The sequence below is a fragment of the Nicotiana tabacum genome, chromosome 8 (assembly GCF_000715075.1).
Source record: "Nicotiana tabacum cultivar K326 chromosome 8, ASM71507v2, whole genome shotgun sequence".
Taxonomy (NCBI): Eukaryota; Viridiplantae; Streptophyta; class Magnoliopsida; order Solanales; family Solanaceae; genus Nicotiana; species Nicotiana tabacum.
In genome coordinates this window covers 194,664,502-194,685,703 of record NC_134087.1, presented here as the reverse complement: position 1 = coordinate 194,685,703, position 21,202 = coordinate 194,664,502, and the positions used below count along the sequence as shown (strand labels likewise).

At 43.3% G+C, this 21,202-nt stretch overlaps 1 protein-coding gene across 1 annotated transcript; it reads right to left on the bottom strand.

Moving 5' to 3' along the window:
- Positions 1 to 16,768: 16,768 nt before the first annotated feature.
- On the bottom strand, positions 16,769 to 20,412 carry LOC107824569 (uncharacterized). The gene is made up of 2 exons (XM_016651374.2): positions 20,261 to 20,412; positions 16,769 to 19,179 (listed from the first exon to the last, which is right to left on the bottom strand). Exon 2 carries the CDS (start codon positions 19,081 to 19,083, stop codon positions 17,149 to 17,151), a length of 1,935 nt encoding a protein of 644 aa, XP_016506860.1. The 5' UTR covers positions 19,084 to 19,179; positions 20,261 to 20,412; the 3' UTR covers positions 16,769 to 17,148.
- Positions 20,413 to 21,202: the final 790 nt, after the last annotated feature.

Sequence of the window (21,202 nt, the reverse complement as noted above, 5' to 3'; positions counted from 1 at the left end):
CGAGTTTTGACCAAGCGGGCCCGGGGTCGATTTTTGACTTTTTGGGAAAAATAATAGAAAACCTATAATTAAGCATTGCGTATGAATTCTTTAGCATTTATTGATGTTGTTAAATTAATTTGGGCTAGATACAAGTAAATTGGAGGCGAATTCTAAAGGAAAAGCGGTGTTTGAGGCTTGAGTTGGCCATGAAAGTTCAAGGTAAGTGTTTGCTCTAACCTTAGCTTGAGGGAATAGGTATTGTGCCTTATTTGCTATGTCCTAGTGTAGTGTATGATGTATAGGTATGGTGACGAGTATCTATACGTTGGTGTCAAGCATGCCCGTGAGTCTTAAATTGTGATCGTTGTATTTCTTAATAAGTACTACGAATGTCTAAATTGTTGATTATCCATGTTGAGCAAGATTTATGATATCTTCTTGGTATTTGGTTATTGTTGAGAATTGGCTCTAGTTGAGGTTCAATTGTGAAGTTGATTATTGGTACAAGTTTGGTTATAGATGATTCCCTTGCCGGGACGTATTTAATTCTTATTGTTGGTTCCCTTGCCGGGATGTATTTATACTTATTGTTGATTCCCTTGCCGGGATATTGTTGTTGCTATTGTTTGGATGAGAAAAGAGTGATAAAACACGAAGGGTGATGCCGTGCACATTCATACTTATGCATATGGTGAAGAAAGAGTGATAAAGCACGAAGGGTGATGTCGTGTACATTTACATTGATATTGATGCATATGGTGAGGAAGAGTGATAAAGCACGAAGGGTGATGCCGTGCACATTTCTAATATTTATATAGTGAGGAAGAGAGATAAAACACGAAGGGTGATGCCGTGCATATTTTCATTACTTGATTGTAATGGTGAGGAAGAGAGATAAAGCACGAAGGGTGATGTCGTGCACATTTTCATTACTTGATTGCATTGGTGAGGATTGAGAGTAAAAGCACGAAAGGTGATGTCGTGCATTTATTGCCTATTTGTTATGATTTCTTACTGTTTTCGATTCAATTACCCTAATTGTCTTGTTCCACTATTACTGTAATTCTTTATGTTGGTATTTCCCCCATAGTATGTTACCCCTCCCCGTTACTTTTGAATTACTTATATTACTATTATTCTGCTAGATACTGTGTAACTGCAGGTTATTTATTTGTTGTGTCCTAGCCTCGTCACTACTTCACCAAGGTTAGGCTCGACACTTACTAGCACATGAAGTCGGTTGTGCTGATACTACACTCTACACTCTTTTGTGCATATCCCGGTACTGGAGCATATGGACCTTAGCTAGGGGTTGCTGCCTTCAGTCCATCAGGAGACCCGAGGTAGACCTGCAGGTGTCCGCATGTCTTTGAGTCCCCTTCCTATCTAGTTTCTTTCTGTTCTTTTATATTCCAGAGACAGACATGTACTTTCTTGTTCAGAATTTATTTGTAGTTTCTTAGATAGTCCGTAAGATTGTGACACCAGTTCTGGGTAGTTTATGTTTATGGATTTGTATTGGTATTAGCCTAATTGTTAAATTTCGTTCTTCCGTATTATTATTTTCACTGTTTATAATATGTTGACTTGAAGTTGTTAAGAGATTAAAAATAAAAAGGGTAAATTAATCGGAATAGTCAGCTTGCCTAGCTTTCACTAGTAGGCTCCATCACGACTCCCGAGGGTGGGAAATCCGGGTCGTGACAAATTGGTATCAGTGCTCTAGGTTTCTTAGGTCTCACAATTCACGGACAAGCTTGGTAGAGTCTGGGGGATCAGTACAGAGACATTTGTGCTTATCCCCAGAGTCTATAGAGTTAGGAATAGTTTCACTTCTATTCTTCTCTGTCGTGCGATTTGGTTTCTCATTGCTAATTGAACTTCTACTTTGTTCTTTCGTAGATGGCGAGAACATGTGCTTCTTCATCCACTGAACAGCAACCCGAGCCCCCAGCAATAGCTCCCACGAGGGGTAGAGGACGAGGCCGTGCTAGGGGCCAAGGAAGGGGCACAGCTCAGCCCAGAGCTGCAGCACCAGCAACGGAGCTTCAAGTTGAGTTTGATGATGAGGTTCCGGCCCAAGCAGTTTTGGTGGGCCCCGCTCAGGTCCTAGAGGGGTTCACTGCTATCCCAATACTTCAGGATGCTTTGGTCCGTCTAGTGGGCCTTATGGAGAGTTTCACTCAGGCGAGCTTACTTCCTGTAGTACCAGCCGTCTCTCAAGCTGGAGGAGGAGCAAAAACTCCTGCTACCCGCACTCCGGAGCAGATGGCTCCCTAGTTTCAGACTCCAGCAGCTCAGCAAGTTGGAGCAGTTCAGCCGGGGGTAGTAGCTCAGACCGGTGATGGAGCAGCTATGTATGCCGATGCTTTATGGAGATTGGATATGTTCACCAAGTTGTTCACTACTACTTATGGTGGTACATCTTTAGAGGATCCCCAGGATTACTTAGACAGCCATCATGAGGTTCTTCGGAACATGGGGGTAGTGGAGACCAATGGGGTCGACTTTGCTGCTTTTCTTCTGTCAGGTTCCACCAAGAAATGGTGGAGAGATTATTGTTTGGCCAGACCAGTTGGATCACCAGCTCTCACTTGGGTCCAGGTCTCGCAGCTATTTCTCGAGAAGTTTCTTTTCGTCACTCAGAGAGAGGAGCACCGCAGGCATTTCGAGCGTCTCCGGCAGGGTTCTATGAGTGTCACCCAGTACGAGACGAGGTTTATTGATTTAGCTCGTCATGCTCTTCTGATACTCCCCACTGAGAGAGAGAGAGAGAGAGAGAGAGAGAGAGAGAGAGAGAGGGTGAGGAGGTTCATTGAGGGACTCGCTCAACCTGTTAGACTGCAGATGTCTAAGGAGATAGGTAGCGAGATTTCTTTCCAGGATGCGGCCAATGTGGCCAGGCGGGTTGAGATGGTTTTGGCTCAAGGAAGCGGTCAGGGGTCCCATAAGAGGCCTCATCATTCTGGTAGATTCAGTGGTGCCTCGTCTGGAGGCAGGGATTCTTTTGGTAAAGGCCATCCACCTTGGCCATTTCAGTCAGCACTTTAGACTTCTCATGGTGCTCCAAGTGGTCGTGGTTCTAATATGTAGTATTCTGATCAGTTTCCCTACAGTGCACCACCAACTCCTATTAGTGCACCTCCACTCCAGAGTTTTCAGGGTGGTTATCCAGGCCGTCAGGGTCAGAAGTCTCAGCAGCCGAAGTCTTGATATATTTGCAGCGACATAAAGCACATTGTTAGGTATTGCCCTCGATCCTCGAGCAGTTCTCAGCACCAGGGTTCTCGTGCTATGGTTCCAACACAAGGTGTTCCGCCGCCCGCTCAGCCAACTAGAGGTAGGGGTAGAGGTGTTAAAGGTGGAGGTCAGGCCGCTAGAGGTAGAGGCCAGGCAGCCAGAGGTGGAGGCCACCCTATGGATGTAGTTCAGAGTGGTGGAGCCAAGCCCTGATGTTATGCTATGCTAGGCAGACCTAAGGCCGAGGCCTCCGATGCAGTTATCACAGGTACGGTTTCAGTGTGCAGTAGAGATGCCTCAGTTATGTTTGATCCAGGGTCCACATATTCTTATGTATCATCTTATTTTCCCCTTATCTGGTTGTGCCTTGTGATTCTTTGAGTGCTTCTGTATATATGACACCGGTGGGTGATTCTATTGTGGTAGATCGTATTTATCGTGCTTGCATGATCGTTATTGGGGGTCTTGAGACCCATGTAGATCTCCTACTTCTCGATATGGTGGATTTCGATGTCATTCTGGGGATGGATTGGTTATCCCCTTATCATGTTATATTGGACTATTATGCCAAGACCGTGACCTTAGCACTATCGAGGTTGCCTCGTTTAGAGTGGAGAAGGACTCCTGGTCATTCTACCAGCAGGGTTATCTCATATATGAAGTCTCGATGCATGGTTGATAAGGGATGTTTGGCCTATTTGGCGTATGTTCGTGATTCTAGTACTGAGGTTCCTTCTATGGATTCTGTGCCCGTTGTTCGTGAGTTCCCAAAGGTGTTTCCTTCAGACTTGCCGGGGATGCCACCCGACAGGGACATTGACTTTTGCATTGATTTGGCTCCGGGCACTCAACCCATGCCTATTTTGCTATATCGCATGGCCCCGTCAGAGTTGAAAGAATTAAAAGAACAGTTGCAGGACTTGCTGGATAAATGCTTTATTAGGCAGAGTGTCTTGCCTTGGGGTGCGCCGGTGTTGTTCGTTAAGAAGAAGGATGGGTAAATGATGATGTGTATAGATTATCGGCAGTTGAACAAAGTCACCATCAAGAACAAGTATCTATTGCCGAGGATTGATGATTTGTTTGACCATCTTCAGGGTGCCCAAGTGTTTTCTAAGATCGACTTGAGATCTGGCTACCATCAGTTGAGGATTAGGGCATCCGATGTCCCTAAGACAACTTTTCGCACTCGGTACGAGCATTATGAGTTCTTAGTAATGTCATTCGGGTTGACGAATGCCCCAGCAGCTTTCATGGACTTGATGAACAAGCCTTATTTGGATTCCTTCATGATTTTCTTCATTGATGATATTTTGATTTATTCCCGCAGGCGGGAGGAGCACGAGCAACATCTTCGAATCGTTCTTCAAACTCTGAGGGATAGTCAGTTGTATGCTATGTTTTCTAAGTGTGAGTTTTGGTTGAGTTCTGTCACATTGTATCAGCAGAGGGTATTCAGGTGGATCCAAAGAAGATAGAGGCAGTCAAGGACTGGCCTAGACCCACATTAGCTACAGAGATCCGGAGTTTCTGGGTTTTGTGGGCTATTACCGTCGGTTTGTGGAGGGGTTTTCATCTATTTCATCCCCGATGACCAGGTTGACCTAGAAGGGTGCCCAGTTTAGGTGGTCAGACGAGTGTGAGGCGAGCTTTCAGAAGCTCAAGACAGTTTTGACTACGGTGCTAGTGTTGGTTTTGCCCACAGGTTTAGGGCCATATACAGTGTATTGTGATGCATCGCATATTGGACTTGGTGTGGTGTTGATGCAGAATGGTAAGGTTATTGCATATGCTTTGTGACAGTTGAAGATCCATGAGAAGAATTATCCAGTTCAGAATTTGGAGTTAGCAACCATTGTTCACGCGCTGAAGATTTGGAGGCATTATTTATATGGCGTGTCATGTGAGGTGTTCACAGATCACAAGATTTTGCAATACTTGTTCAAGCATAAGGAGCTAAATTTGAGGCAGAGTAGGTGGTTGGAGCTATTGAAAGACTATGATATCACCATCTTATATCATCCGGGGAAGGCCAATTTAGTGGCCGATGCTTTGAGTAGGAAGTCAGTCAGTATGGGCAGCCTTGCGTATATTCCGATCGAGGAGAGACCGCTTGATTTGGATGTTCAGACATTAGCTAATCAGTTCGTAAGGTTGGATGTTTCTAAGCCCAGTCGTGTGTTATGTCATGGGCTGCTTTCCAGACATGCCCCATGACCCCTTGGCCGCGCCCCATGGCGGCCTAGCAAGCCTCACAATGCCTAGCGCCATGGTCGGCCCCATGGTCTTGGCTGCGCCAAGTGACAAGCGCGCATGTGCCTCTATCGCCCCACCGATGCCTCTCGCCAGCGCCCAAGGGCTGGCCAATGACAACAGCGCCGCGCACCCTGACAATGCCGCGCGCGCAGATCCTGATGCCTCGCCAGCGCCCAGCTGCAGGCCCATTCCAGCAGCGCCTCGCGCACAGACCCTGATGCCAAGCACCAGTACACAGCCTCAGGCCAGCACATCAAGTGTCACGCGCGCCCACAGCAACGCGCGCGCTGACCCGCATGACAAAGATGCTGCCATCGGACTTAGTTTTTCCTTGTAATAATCTAAGTCCTTTTCATTGTAATTATAAGCTAGTTTTCATCATTTTCATTTCAGTGTGCTTCTACAGCTTTATTAGGACTAGTCTTGTAATGTTGGTTTATTTTTTTAAGCATTATTAAGGGGGACCAAACAATCAAACATTTCAATCAGCATTTTCTGGTGTCTCTCCCCCTCGACACCACATCATTGTAATCATCATTTTCAGTCATCAATAAAATCATCATCAGCATTCAAAACCCAATTCTCTCTCAGCTTCCGCAATTGCCCACGACATTGGTTTTCCCGCACGGCACTGACAATCTAGTCTAGCGTGCGGCGAGGACCTCATTGGCGGACAGCAACCGCACTGACATCGGTTGCTTAGCCTTACGTTGCCCTTCCAAAGATCATCAGGAAGGCGTTGCGTAACAGTTGGTATCAGAGCCTAGGCTCGACATCGGACGAGGGAACACATTTGCCATCATCACCATTTCTGACCATGGTGAATCATGGGGAGCGTCTAGCATCCCTAGAAGAGACGGTTGACCGATTACGACCCATCGTGGATACGGTGCCTGATCAAAACAACAACCTAGTGCAAAGGTTGGACGACCTGGACCGCCGAATGCGGCAGGCCGAAAATGACATTGCAAACATCAGTCGTGACTCCGACGAGGACCGACAAACGGCAGCCATCGAAACTGCCAATATTCATGGCAAATTTGAGGACCTCCAACAGGAGCGTGCCGACGATTTAGCCCATCAACAACATGATGCAGACAGACTAACTGCCATGCAGCAAACCATAAACGACTTGACTGACAAGCTCAATGTTGTCAATGCTGCCTTACAGAGCCTACTTCGAGAAGGTGACCATCACATCAGGGGTGCAGCAGACCTCACCCCCATTCCACAAAAGCTTAAGATACCGGAGCCAAAGCCATACGACGGATCCCGGGATGCTAAAGAAGTGGAAAACTTCATCTTCGACATCGAACAATACTTCGATGTCGTGGGCCATTTGGAGGAATCCAAAAAGGTAGCGACTGCTGCCATGTATCTTCAGGGCGATGCCAAACTTTGGTGGCGAGTCAAATACAAAGCCATCAAGGCCGGTGAAGATACTCTTCAGACATGGGACGAATTGAAGGTAGCCATACGCCTGCAATTCTTTCCTAAAAATGTGGAATACAATGCAAGGAGAAAGCTACGGGACCTCCGCCACACCAGATCAGTGAGGGAGTACGTGCGCGAATTTTCCGCACTCATGCTAAACATACGCGACATGGGGGACAAAGACAAACTCTTCGCATTCATAGAAGGTTTGAAACCTCATGCACGTATGGAATTACAGCGACAACGGGTAGACACCCTGCCCAAGGCCATTCAAGCTGCAGAATGCCTTGGCGATTATCATTTGGGAACTCAGAACGACAGGCCCCAGCCGTCTGTCCGAGGGGGATTCAACGGGCACCATCCCAGTGGTGGCCCAAGCAAAAGTGGGGGAGATCGGAGTGCATCCAAAACTAAGACTCCTCCCTCCAACAGCAACAGTGCTGCATCCATCAACAACAATCAGGGGAGAAAGCCTCCCTTAGAATGCCGTCATTGCGGCGGGGCACATTGGAACAATGAATGCTCAAATATCAAGGTCAATGCTCATCATACGGTCGAGGATGAGTTAGACACATCAGACTCATCAGACGACGACCAGGTAGGCGCCTTCAATGCAATTGTTGGCTCTATCCCACATGCCTTAGCGGGGACCAGTGCATGTCCTCCTAAGAAAACATCAGTCCCGATCACCAAGAAAGGGAAAGAAAAGATGGACGAGAGCCCTCCTAAACAAGCGAGGACCCTAATGTTCGTCGAATTGAAAGTGAACGGCAAGCCCCTTCACGCATTGATAGACACGGGTGCCACCCACAACTACTTGTCATCAACGCAAGTAGAGCGCCTAGGTCTTGTGGTACAAAAGAGCAAAGGCCGCGTCAAGGCTATCAACTCACCACCTCAGACATTGGGTGGAACAGCTACAAATGTCCCAGTGAAACTTGGCCCATACAAAGGAAGCATCGACCTGCGCATCGCAATCATAGATGACTTCGACATCATAGTAGGTTTGGATTTCATGAGGCAAACCAACATCATTCCGGTACCATATGCCAACATGCTCCTGATGATGGGAGAAAAAGGGGCCAAGCCCTGCACCATACTATGCTTTCCCATAAAGATGGCCGCTGAAAACATCTCGGCCATGCAGTTGGAGAAGGCAGTCAACAGACATGAACCTCAGGTTCAGGCTACCCTTCGCAGCAACAATCAGCCATCATGTCATCGGCCTCACAAGACTGGTGACGCTCATCATCGTGGGAAGACTTGTCAGCCATGCCGCAAGGACAAGTCGGATCACTCATCACAGCCGGGACCCTCGCAGCCATCACATGTCCCTTAGAGACCATGGGAAATTGTTTCCCTCAGATTCATCACGGGATTGCCCCAAGTCGTCAATCTTGCATCCATCATGGTTGTCATAGATCAGTTCTCAGACTATGCAACTTTCATAGCAGCCCCGCAAAACATCTCAGCAGAAGATACAGCTCGACTCTTCTTCTCGCACATTGTCAAACATTGGGGCCTGCCCAAAAACATTGTTAGTAGGCGCGACTCACGCTTCACTAGCAACTTTTGGACCCATCTCTTCAGGTGCTTTGGGTCAACATTGAGTCACAACACAGATATCCATCCACCATCGGATGGCCAGACAGACCGGTTCGATGACATGCTGGAGGAATATCTCCGCAACTTCGCAACCGGATCACAGAAGCATTGGGTGAAGCTCCTGGATGCTGCTCAACTGTGTTTCAATTCTCAAAAGGACCATCATACAAACAAGAGCCCTTTTGAAATTGTTACCGGACAGCAACCGCTTCTCCCGCAAATGGTGAATGCCTCAACCATGCCGAAATCTCCTCGAGCTGCCAACTTCTCGAGCGAATGGGAGCGCAACATGGAGATAGTGCGGAGCTATCTCATCAGGGCCCAAGAGCGGGCAAAAAGGTTCACCGAACAAAATCTTTGCTTTGCCCAACATCAACCAGGGGACAAAGTAATGCTATGCATCCCAAAGCGGTACTTGTTTGCAGAAAGGACCCATGACCCTCGCCTGCAACAAAAATACATCGGGCCCCTGCCTATTGCAAAACGCATTGGGAAGTCCACATACCAGGTCAAAACTCTATCCTGGTGGAAGATCCATCCAGTCTTCCATGTCAGCCGCATGCAATCATTGCTTCGCTACAACAGCAAGCTCAAAGAACAGAGGGGCGCAGACCTCCCATCCAACAACCATCAGAATCATCATCATCATCATCATAAGGCTCCGAGGACGGCGCCAACTCAAGTGGGGGAGAATGTCATGGGCTGCTTTCCAGACATGCCCCATGACCCCTTGGCCGCGCCCCATGGCGGCCTAGCAAGCCTTACAATGCCTAGCGCCATGGTCGGCCCCGTGGTCTTGGCTGCGCCAAGTGACAAGCGTGCATGTGCCTCTATCGCCCCACCGATGCCTCTCGCCAGCGCCCAAGGGCTGGCCAATGACAACAGCGCCGCGCGCCCTGACAATACCGCGCGCGCAGATCCTGATGCCTCGCCAGCGCCCAGCTGCAGGCCCATTCCAGCAGCGCCTCGCGCACAGACCCTGATGCCAAGCACCAGTGCCCAGCCTCAGGCCAGCACATCAAGTGTCGCGCGCGCCCAAAGCAACGCGCATGCAGACCCGCAAGACAAAGATGCTGCCATCGGACTTAGTTTTTCCTTGTAATAATCTAAGTCCTTTTCATTGTAATTATAAGCTAGTTTTCATCATTTTCATTTCAGTGTGCTTCTACAGCTTTATTAGGACTAGTCTTGTAATGTTGGTTTATTTTTTTTAAGCATTATTAAGGGGGACCAAACAATCAAACATTTCAATCAGCATTTTCTGGTGTCTCTCCCCCTCGACACCACATCATTGTAATCATCATTTTCAGTCATCAATAAAATCATCATCAGCATTCAAAACCCAATTCTCTCTCAGCTTCCGCAATTGCCCACGACATTGGTTTTCCCGCACGGCACTGACAATCTAGTCTAGCGTGCGGCGAGGACCTCATTGGCGGACAGCAACCGCACTGACATCGGTTGCTTAGCCTTACGTTGCCCTTCCAAAGATCATCAGGAAGGCGTTGCGTAACAGTTAGCTTGCACAGTTGCTCGTTCTTCATTATTTTAGCGTATCCGAGATCGGCAGTATGATGATCCTCATTTGCTTGTCCTTAGAGATACAGTGTGGCACGGAGGTGCCAAGCAGGTTACCGTTGGAGATGATGGAGTTTTGAGGATGCAGGGTCGTATTTATGTGCCTAATGTGGATGGACTTCGTGAGTTGATTCTAGAGGAGGCCCATAGTTTCCGGTATTCTATTCATCCAGGCGCCGCTAAGATGTATCAGGACTTGCGGCAGCATTACTGGTGGAGGAGTATGAAGAAGGATATTGTTGCGTTTGTATCTCGGTGTTTGAATTGTCAGCAGGTAAAGTACGAGCATCAGAGACCTGGTGGTTTGTTTCAGAAGATTGATATTCCTGAGTGGAAGTGGGAGCGGATCACTATGGACTTCGTTGTTGGACTCCCACGGACTCAGAGGAAATTCGATGTCGTATGGGTTATTGTTGATAGGCTGACCAAGTCAGCGCATTTTATTCATGTGGCAGTTTTCTATTTCTCAGAGCGGTTGGCTGAGATCTATATTCAGGAGATTGTTCGTCTTCATGGCATGCCCGTATCTATCATTTCTGATCGGGGTACGTAGTTTACCTCGCATTTCTAGAGGGCAGTACAACGTGAGTTGGGTACGCGGGTCGAGTTGAGCACAACATTCCATCCTTAGACGGACGGGTAGTCCAAGCGTACTATTCAGATTTTAGAGGATATGCTCTGAGTATGTGTTATTGACTTTGGAGTTTCTTTGGATCACTTATTTCCATTAGTAGAGTTTTCCTACAACAATAGCTACCAGTCGAGCATTCAGATGGCTCCCTATGAGGCATTTTATAGTAGGCGGTGTCGGTCGCCGGTTGGGTGGTTCGAGCCGAGAGAGGCTCGGTTGTTGAGTACAGATTTAGTTCAGGATGCCTTGGATGAGGTGAAGATCATTCAGGATAGACTTCGTACCGCTCAGTCCAGGCAAAACAGTTATGCCGACCATAAGGTTCGTATGCATTCATGGTCGGAGAGCGAGTGTTGCTTCGGGTGTTGCCTATGAAGGGCATGATGGGATTCGGGAAGAAGGGCAAGCTATGCCCTAGGTTCATTGGTCCTTTTGAGATTCTTGAGACTTGCGTTGCCACCAAGTTTATTAGTTGTGCACCCAGTGTTTCTTGTGTCCATGCTTCAGAAGTATCACAGCGATCCATCCTACGTGTTAGACTTCAGCACTGTCCAGTTGGACAAGGAGTTGACCTATGAGGAGGAGCCGGTAGCTATTCTAGACCGGCAGGTTCGTCAGTTGAGATCGAAGAAGTTCCCTTCAGTTTGGGTTCAGTAGAGAGGTCAGCATGCAGAGGCAGCTACCTGGGAGTCCGAGTCCGATATGCGGAGCCGATATCCCCATCTTTTTCCCAACTCAGGTACTTCTTTTCTATATCCGTCCGAGGACGAACGGTTGTTTTAGAGGTGGAGGATGTGATGATTTTAGGTCATCACTTGATTTACAAGTAAATTCTATTTTCTGAGGCCTTAGAAACCTCCTTTTATCTCACCTCAATTTGTGTGCGTAGTCGGGAGTATATCCGGAACGCTTTAATGTAAATATTTGATAAAAATCCTAATTTTGCCTTTAAAATTGAATTTAAGATGACTTCGGTCAATATTTTGGGTAAACGGATCCGGACCCGTGATTTGATGGTCTCGGAGGGTCCGTAGAAAAATATGGGACTTGGGCGTATGCTCGGAATTGAATTCCGAGGTCCCAAGCCCGAGAAATGAATTTTTGAAGGAAATTGTTTAACTGAAATTATAAGAGTTTTTGAAAATTTAAATGTGTTTGAATTTGATGGTATCGGGCCCGTATTTTGGTTCTGGAGCCCAATACAAGTCTTATATGGTATTTAAGTTGTGCCTACAAAATATAGTTAAAAACGGAATTCAAATGACGTGAATCGAACCCTAGGTTGTGAAATTTGAAACTTAAGATTTATTGAGATTTTTCTTTGATTTTGATGTTAAACTCGTAGTTCGAGGCATTATTTTGGCGATTTGATTGCACGAGTCCGTATGACATTTTTAGGGTTGTATGCATATTTGGTTTGGAGCACCGAGGGCTCGAGTGAGTTTCGGATAAGCCACGAGATGTTTTTACACTTAGAAAAGTTGCAGGTTTTGCTGCTTCAGGTGTACAGACGTTTTGTGCATCACGATCGCGTAGTAACTCTCGCGATCGCGAAAGGGAACTTGGCTGCGGTTGGAATTTGTTCTATGAGAACGCGTAGAGAGGGACACGAACGCGGAGCAGTGGAGGGCTGCACTATGCGAACGCGACCCATGTCACGCGAACATGTATAGTAAATTAGAGGTGGGATGGGTAGTCGTTATTACTTCTACGTGAACGCGTATGCAGGTCTGCGAACGCAAAGGTCAGGGGGCTTACCCTTCACGAACGTGGAAGGCCCATCACGAAAGCGATGAAGGCCTGCCCAGTCTTTTAAAACAGTAGCAAAAATGAGCAGAACTCATTTTCTTCATATTTTCGAACTACCAAGACCTAGAGGCAATTTTCTTCACACAAGTTCATCCCCAAAGTGTTGCTAATCAATTCTAAACTTTACTCTTTCAATTATCCAACGTTTTTCATCACTTTTTAAACAAAATTCAAGAGTTTTCATTGTAGAAATTAGGAATTTGTGTAGAGTTAGGGCTTTTTGAATAGTTGGAATTTAGACCTCGTTTTGGGGTCGGATTTCGAAACTAATTACATATTAGGGCTCGTGGGTGAATGGGTGATCGGGTTTTGGTCCGAACCTCGAGTTTTGACCAAGCAGGTCCAGGGTCGATTTTTGACTTTTTAGGAAAAATGATAGAAAACCTGTAATTAAGCATTGAGTATGAATTCTTTAGCATTTATTGATGTTGTTAAATTATTTTGGGCTAGATACAAGTAAATTGGAGGCGAATTCTAAAGAAAAAGCGGTGTTTGAGGCTTGAGTTGGCCGTGGAAGTTCAGGTAAGTGTTTGGTCTAACCTTAGCTTGAGGGAATAGGTATTGTGCCTTATTTGCTATGTGCTAGTGTAGTGTACGACGTATAGGTGTGGTGACGAGTATCTATACATTGGTGTCAAGCATGCCCGTGAGTCTTAAATTATAATCATTTTGTTTTTTGATAAGTACTATGAATGTTGAGCAAGATTTATGATTATCTTCTTGGTATTTGGTTATTGTTGAGCATTGGCTCTAGTTGAGGTTCAATTGTGAAGTTAATTATTGGTACAAGTTTGGTTATAGCTGATTCCCTTACCGGGACGTATTTAATTCTTATGTTGGTTCCTTTGCCGGGGCGTATTTATACTTATTGTTGATTCCCTTGCCGGGATATTGTTGTTGCTATTGTTTGGGTGAGAAAAGAGTGATAAAGCACGAAATGTGATGTCGTCCACATTCATACGTATGCATATGGTGAGGAATGAGTGATAAAGCACGAAGGTTGATGATGTGTACATTTACATTGATATTGATGCATATGGTGAGGAAGAGTGATAAAGCAGGGTGATGCCATGCACATTTCTAATATTTATACGGTGAGGAAGAGAGATAAAGCACGAAGGATGATGTCATGTACATTTTCATTACTTGATTGCAATGGTGAGGAAGAGAGATAAAGCACGAAAGGTGATGCCGTGCATATTTTCATTACTTGATTGCATTGGTGATGATTGAGTATAAAAGCACGAAGGTTGATGCCGTGCATTTATTGCCTGTTTGTTATGATTTCTTGCTATTTTCGGTTCAAATAACTTAATTGTTTTATTCCACTATTACTGTGATTCTTTATGTTGGTATTTCCCCCATAGCATGTTACCCATCCCCCGTTACTTTTGAATTACTTCTATTATTGTTATTCTGTTATATACTGTGTAACTGCATGTTATTTATTTGTTGTGTCCTAGCCTCGTCACTACTTCGTCGAGGTTAGGCTCGACACTTACCAGCACATGGGGTCGGTTGTGCTGATACTACACTCTGCACTCTTTTGTGCAGATCCCGGTACTGGAGCATACGGACCTTAGCTAAGGGTTGCTGCCTTCAGTCCATCAGGAGACCCGAGGTAGACCTGCAGGCGTCCGCAGACCTTGGCGTCCCCTTCCTATCTAGTTTCTTTCTGCTCTTTTATATTCCAGAGACGGACATGTACTTTCTTGTTCAGACTTTATTTGTAGTTTTCTTAGATAGTCCATGAGATTCTGACACCAGTTATGGGTGGTTTATGTTTATGGATTTGTATTGGTATTAGCCTAATTATTAAATTTCGTTCTTCCGCATTATCATTTCCGTTGTTTATAATATGTTAACTTGTACTTGTTAAGAGATTAAAAATGAAAAAGGTAAATTAATCGGAATAGTTGATTTGCCTAGCTTTCACTAGTAGGCGTCATCACGATTCCCGAGAGTGAAAAATCCGGGTCGTGACAGTTATAAAGAAGAAAATGAAAATGCAGAGTCAAACTAACTCGATTATCGCACTTAGATTAAAATTAAATACTGGTTCGAAGATCTATTTCAAGTGAAATATTAATTTCTACTAAAAAAACATTAACTTTCACAAACTTCTTTTAAATGAAATTCATTTCAAACACAACTTTAATGGTTCACGTTGAGAGGTTTAAATTTGATCCTTTTAATATTTCACTGAGCAAATGTAATTTTTTTTTTGTAATTAGAAACTTTCATTCACCAGTAATATTTATAAGCTGTGTCAAGCTTAATCTGAACATAAGCCCCATATTTTAGCCATTCAATTCACTATCCTCAGGTCTAACTACTATACTACTAGGAATGACATCTAACTGTACATTAGGATAGTAGTTAAGTTCCATCAATCTTCGTTGTAGTCGTTGTTTACTAGCTCCTCGACCATGCACATCTTGCGTTATGACTTTGCTTAATACTGCTTCTGATTGCTGTTCTCTGAAAATTCTGCCATTCATCTCTTGCCATATATAGTACAGACTACCTGCCAGAATTAGTTTATACAGTTCAACTATTGTACTCCTCCCTTTATAGTATCTTTCTGCCCGCTCAATCTCATTAGCCCATGTCATTGCTTGCCTATAATCCCTTGCCATTGCAGCATTGCTGTCCATACTCTTAAAGAATACGGACAACTAAAGAACAAGTGATCAATGGTTTCATCCTCAGTATTACATAATGAACAGGTTGCATCTTCCACATAGCCCCATCCCCTCAATCTGTCTTTAGTCAGGTTGTATCCAATGCACCCACATCTTATGTTTTTTCTTACATAGATTCCATAGGAGTTTGCATATAACTGCCTTATTCCAGGCCTCTGCATCAAGCAAATTTAAGCCACCTGCTGCTTTAGGCTTACACAAGTTGTCCCATGACAATAAAGTTTTCTTTGATACTTCCACACCCCCCGGTCCATAGAAATGTTCGACACACTCTTTCAATGAGCTGAATCAGTTTTTTAGCAACAAAAACACCTGAGACCAGAACACTTGAATAGAGAATAGCACACTCTTAATTAACTGAATTCTTCCTACATAGGACAGGAATTTTGATATCCAAGATTGAATTCTCCCTGGCATCTTTTCAAGTAGAGGCTGGCACTGAACCAATGATAATCTCTTAGAGCTGAGAGGCACTCCCAAGTATCTAACTGGTACTGTCCCTTTTACAAATCCTAGAACTTGTAAAATCTCCTGCTGCTTGTCATTGTGCACTCCACCAAAAAATATGGAGCTTTTATCAGTATTTTCCACTAATCCTGATGCCTTTGAAAAGCTTTGAAAGCACTGATACAGTAGCTGGACAGATATAACATCACCTCGACAAAATAGCAATGTCATCAGCAAAGCTCAGTTGCACTATGTTCATTTTGCCACATTTAGGATGGTAATTGAAGCTAGGGTCCTCTTGAGTGTCTTCAGTAATCTTATCAAATACTCCATAGCCAATACAAAGAGATAAGGAGATAGGGGATCTCCCTGTCTCAATCCTTTCTTAGCTTGGAATGGCCTAGTAGGCTGCCCATTAATGATGATGGAATGTGAGATCGTTGTTACACATCTCATAATCCATTGCACAAATCTCCCTGGCAACTGCAAATATGTCAACACCTGCTGCTCTAAATAGCCCCATTCAACTGAGTCATAAGCCTTCTTCATATCTATGTTCATCATGACTAAGTATTATGTTGTCATTTATCAGTCTCCAGGGGAAAATGTAACCTTAAATTAATTAAAATGTGTGTTTGGTACTTTTATACATAAGAAAATATGCTATATTTAGATTATCTTTAGAACTATATTATCTTTAGTACAGCTCAACAAGTTGATCGCCATCATCCAGTTTCCCATAAAGAACTCCAAGACATTGGCTACCGAGGAGAAATCAGTAACTTTGTTGAGTAATCAAGATGCTGAATATGGCATTATAAGAAACTCTGGCGTGCATTGCAATGTCACCTTTAGCTAGGGAAGCAAGCTAGGCACTTTGTGTAATTTGTGTAGTTGTTGAGCGAGAAGCTAGTAAGCAAGGATGTATGTAAAAGTGAATGCCGGATTTAAATTGATGAGACTTGAGAGGTACCATATCTCATTAATTACTCAACTGCAAGCGAAATCATATATGTAGTTTGTGTAGCCAAATGAAAGAAATCATAGACTTCAATATAGTGTACTTCAGGTTCAAATCAAAAGCAGCAAAACAATGGTGTGATATACAACTGGATAGCAAAAAATGATTGAGAAATCAGCACATAAAGAGAGTCACCAAAAATGAGGACAAGGTACGATGAGCTGCAACAAGATAAAGTTAAAATCAAGAAGATAAGACAAATTGTGTAAAGAACTAAAACTTCATTTCATGGGAAAAGCTAAACATATACATAACACCTCAAAGAATCTCAAACTCTACCTTCCTATTGCTCGGCATTTACTTCACCTACACTTCTGTCACAGCTTGGATGTGCTCAGCTGGTGTAGCGGTGAAACAGTACATTTTGCTGGATTCCTCACAATTATGAACTGCCTTCACAGATTCAGGAAACCTGGTGGAAGGTCTGAACAGTTTTTAGTTTACAAGTCACACGTAGCCCCAGAGAACTTGTCCGGAATAGCAACATATTCTGTCTTTTCAAGCTTTTCTCTGACTAATGTTTTGGTTTCAGCCTGAGATGTCTCATTGAGATCATAGCTTTCAGCTAGACTAGGTCCTTGTTCCCCCTCATTTACTCCGTTAAGTAAATCTTCGGGAGTTGCAGCAGGGTCAAGATCCCAGCACCCGACTGGCAAATTCATACCTTCCCGTTTCAGTAAACAAGACGGAACTTGATGTGAAAATCGTAACATCTCTCTTCTTGGAATCCATCGAATGGCATCCTTGTCCATGTTTCTTTTGTATATCGTCTTGAATCCATCTAATTTAACCAATGGAGTAACAGAGACACCAAGCTCCTCGGAATAATCATTGAGGACCTCCACCATTTCATATCCGTGTCTCACTTCCTCAGGAGTTTCTCTGTTCCAATCTGGTGACCAATTTCGATATACGGCCCAAACATCCCCGCTTTTCGGGTAGATTCTAACACAACCTCCTCTACCAGCCTTCTCACTACTTAAAAGATGAGAAAATATATTCACCTGCTCCACGATTTCAGAGTTAAAGACCCTAAAATTTCCACATGACTTGGTAAAACCGGAATCCAGCCAATTCACCAGTCCGAATTCACGGTCTGATTTCGAACTTAAGTAGCTGATATGAACCCTAAACGGATTCACAGAGATGACTTCACGGATCAGACAATACAAGCGAGGCATACCATCTTCCTCATCATATAAAGCCCATATTTGCTTCGGTTTGAAACAATCCTCTGATCTGTCTTTGTCAAAATCATGGAAGTCAGAGTCCGGGACAGTTATCGTCAACGAGCCAGTTTCTGCAGCCGACCTGATCTGTTCTAGTTTCTTGCTGATATATGTTCTTGCCTTGTCAATTAATAATTGTCTGACATCAAATGCAGGAGCCGTTAAACATCTACGGATTGAAGTTTCCGACGGAGTAGGAAGCTTAGCATCTTGTTTCATATTCCCGTTCTTGTTTCCATCTGCACTTGTGATTTCTGTAGCAGTTGCTAGAGCCACTTCACCATTATAACAATATGTACTTTCAACAATAAGTTTTCTTTTCTTAAAAGGCCTACCACGTCGGCTGAATGGTTGCTCATTGCACACAGAATACCCGTTGAGAACAACATCAGCGACCATATTTTCAGAACCATGTCCAGAATGATGTTCTGTAACACCATTATTCGCTGAATAAATAGACATTGTGGGAACATATGCAACGTTACGACCATGGCTTCCATATCCATTCTCCGGTGAACAACGCCAATTACTATTTGCATAGGCACCACTTACAGCGGCCAGACCTGTTTCAACAGCAATAAAAAACCCGTAACAGTTTTTACAGGACAGTCTTTTGTTCACATACTTCCTATGATATTCGTACTGAACCTGACAAGAGGTACAAACAGTCCAAAACGTGTCAAGTCTGTTATGAGAAGGTGAAAAATTGGAGTAATTGCCAACGTTAACAACACCAGAAGCATGTACTGTAAATAAACTTCTCCTCCGATCATACGAGCTTCTTTTAGCACCATCCAATAATACTCTCCACGCTTCAGAAACAAGCCTAAATGCGGCATCAGCTCCAAATCTTTTATTTTTATCAGGATTGAGTAACACGGACAGCTTTCTATATTCTTTCTTCAACTTAGCCCTGTTTGAAGATGGATCTGAACCCAGTATCCCGTAAAAATCAAATTCTCCATTAACCTTCGTTGCTGCAGCACTATGAACCCCAAATGCGGCCACCATTTGTGATATACCCACTAAATGAGGGCACAACATATGAGCTTTTAAAGCATAGTTTTTGGCACCCAGAAAATCTCTCTCTGCATATTTCATTTCAGCATTTGCTTTAGCTTTTAGTGCCTCCTCTATGCTTGCCATCTCAAAGTCCAGAACTTTAAGCCAATTTCCACCCAAGAAATCTATAGAAAGAAGTTACACTAACTTCCAGTTCTAGGAAACAGCATGCTTACAAACCTACAATAAAACAATGAGTACATTATTAGACAAGTCATTTTTCTATCTTTATCTGCTCCATTGATAAACAGCTGACAATCTCCGAGCTATGTTGCACGGAGTCTCCAAAATGCTACCATAACCGTGTCGGATCCTCCAAAAATACAATACATTTGAAAGATCCGACATGCACTTGGCGACATTTTCGGAGAGTCCAAGCAACAATCTCCGGGAGATAAATGAAGTGGGATGAGAATCATGAGATCTCGGGTTCAAATCCGAGTAGAAGACAAAAAACAATAGGTGATTTCTTCCTATTTTTCCTAGTCTTGGTGGACAGAGTTACCCGATACCTATGCTGGTGGGAGGTAGCAGGTATCTGGAGGAATAGTCGAGGTCCGGATAAGTAGGGAGGAATAGTCGAGGTTCGGACAAGTTGGGAGGAATAATTGAGGTCCGGACAAGTTGGGAGGAATAATCGAGGTCCGGACAAGTTGGGAGGAATAGTCGAGGTCCGGACAAGTTGGGAGGAATAGTCCAGGTCCGGACAAGTTGGCTCGAATACCCCGTCTTTAAAAAAAAAGTCTCCGAGACTAAGCAAATTCTTACTTCAATTGTACTTGTGAAGATGAAGCAATTCAAATTTGACATAACAATTTTGACAAAACCATTACCTCAACAAATTTGAAAAATAAAAACTAAAATCTAGATAAAGACAATTAAACCTCAACTCATTAACCATTCCAAGTGACAACTCAATTCAGATTCTTAAATCTGCATATTATTGAGAGAGAGAAACCAATGAACCCCAATAATCAATTAACTTGGCAAATTCAACAACACTAACTCTTTCAGTTCAATTTCAAACTGAACTTAAAAGGAAACAAAAATTAATAACAAGACATGTTTAATTAGTAAATCAACACCAAGATGCATGCATAAACTTCCATATAGCAAAAAGATCAAAACTTGAACCAAAGCAAAAGATTTAAAAGAAATATACAAAACCACAAAGCATTAATTTGGATACACAATAAGCTGAAAGAGAGAACAAGAAGTCCAAAAAAGGTAAGAACTAAAATCAAGAATTAACTGAACTTACTAAAACTGGAACCAGTATGAAAAATGAAGCAAACCCAGATCAGAAAAATTGGTGTTGATCATTAAATTTGCTTCAGATCTTGAAAAGAATCTATAGAACCATTAGGGCACAAAATGTGGAAAGTAAAGTTATGTGAAGTAAAAAAATTCAAAAGTAAGACAAGAAAAAGGTTTAATTTCCCTCCCTCCCACGTCTCAATTTACCTGACATTATTCATTGGGCGCGAAATGAAAAAAATTTAAATTTATAATCTAAACAAAATTCAGAGTATTTATATGACTATTAATAATAAAATAAAAAAGGTGTTATTGCGTATGGAACATACTAAAAAAGAGTGTGTTTGGGATACTTATAGCCTGTTTGGCCAAGCTTCTTTTTGGCAAATTTTTTTTTTTTTTTATCAAAAGTACTTTTGGCCAAAAATTGAGGTGTTTGGCCAAGCTTTTGGAAGGAAAAAAAAATGTTTTTGAGGATAAGCAGAAGCAGTTTTGGAGAAGCAGAAAAAAACTTCTCTCCAAAAGCACTTTTTTGAGAATCACTTTTGAGAAAAATACACTTAGAAGCAGTTTTTCAAAGCTTGGCCAAACACTAATTGCTGCTCAGAAGTGCTTTTCAAACTAATTAGTCAAACACAAACTGTTTCTCACCAAAAGTACTTTTGAGAAAAGCACTTTTGAAAAAAGCACTTCTCAAAATAAGCTGATTTTTGCAACTTGGCCAAATGGGCTATTAATATTGTTGCAAATGAACTGCAACTATTCTAATGGGTGGTAGTTTTTTTTTAAAAGACTACAGAGTGAAAGTGAATGCAGTTAATACATCGTACTACCTCTGTTTATTTTTACTTGACACGTTTTGACTTTTTACGTCCTTTAAGAAATAATAAATGAAGTGCATAATTTACTATGATACACATATTAATTGATGTATATTTTATTGGAT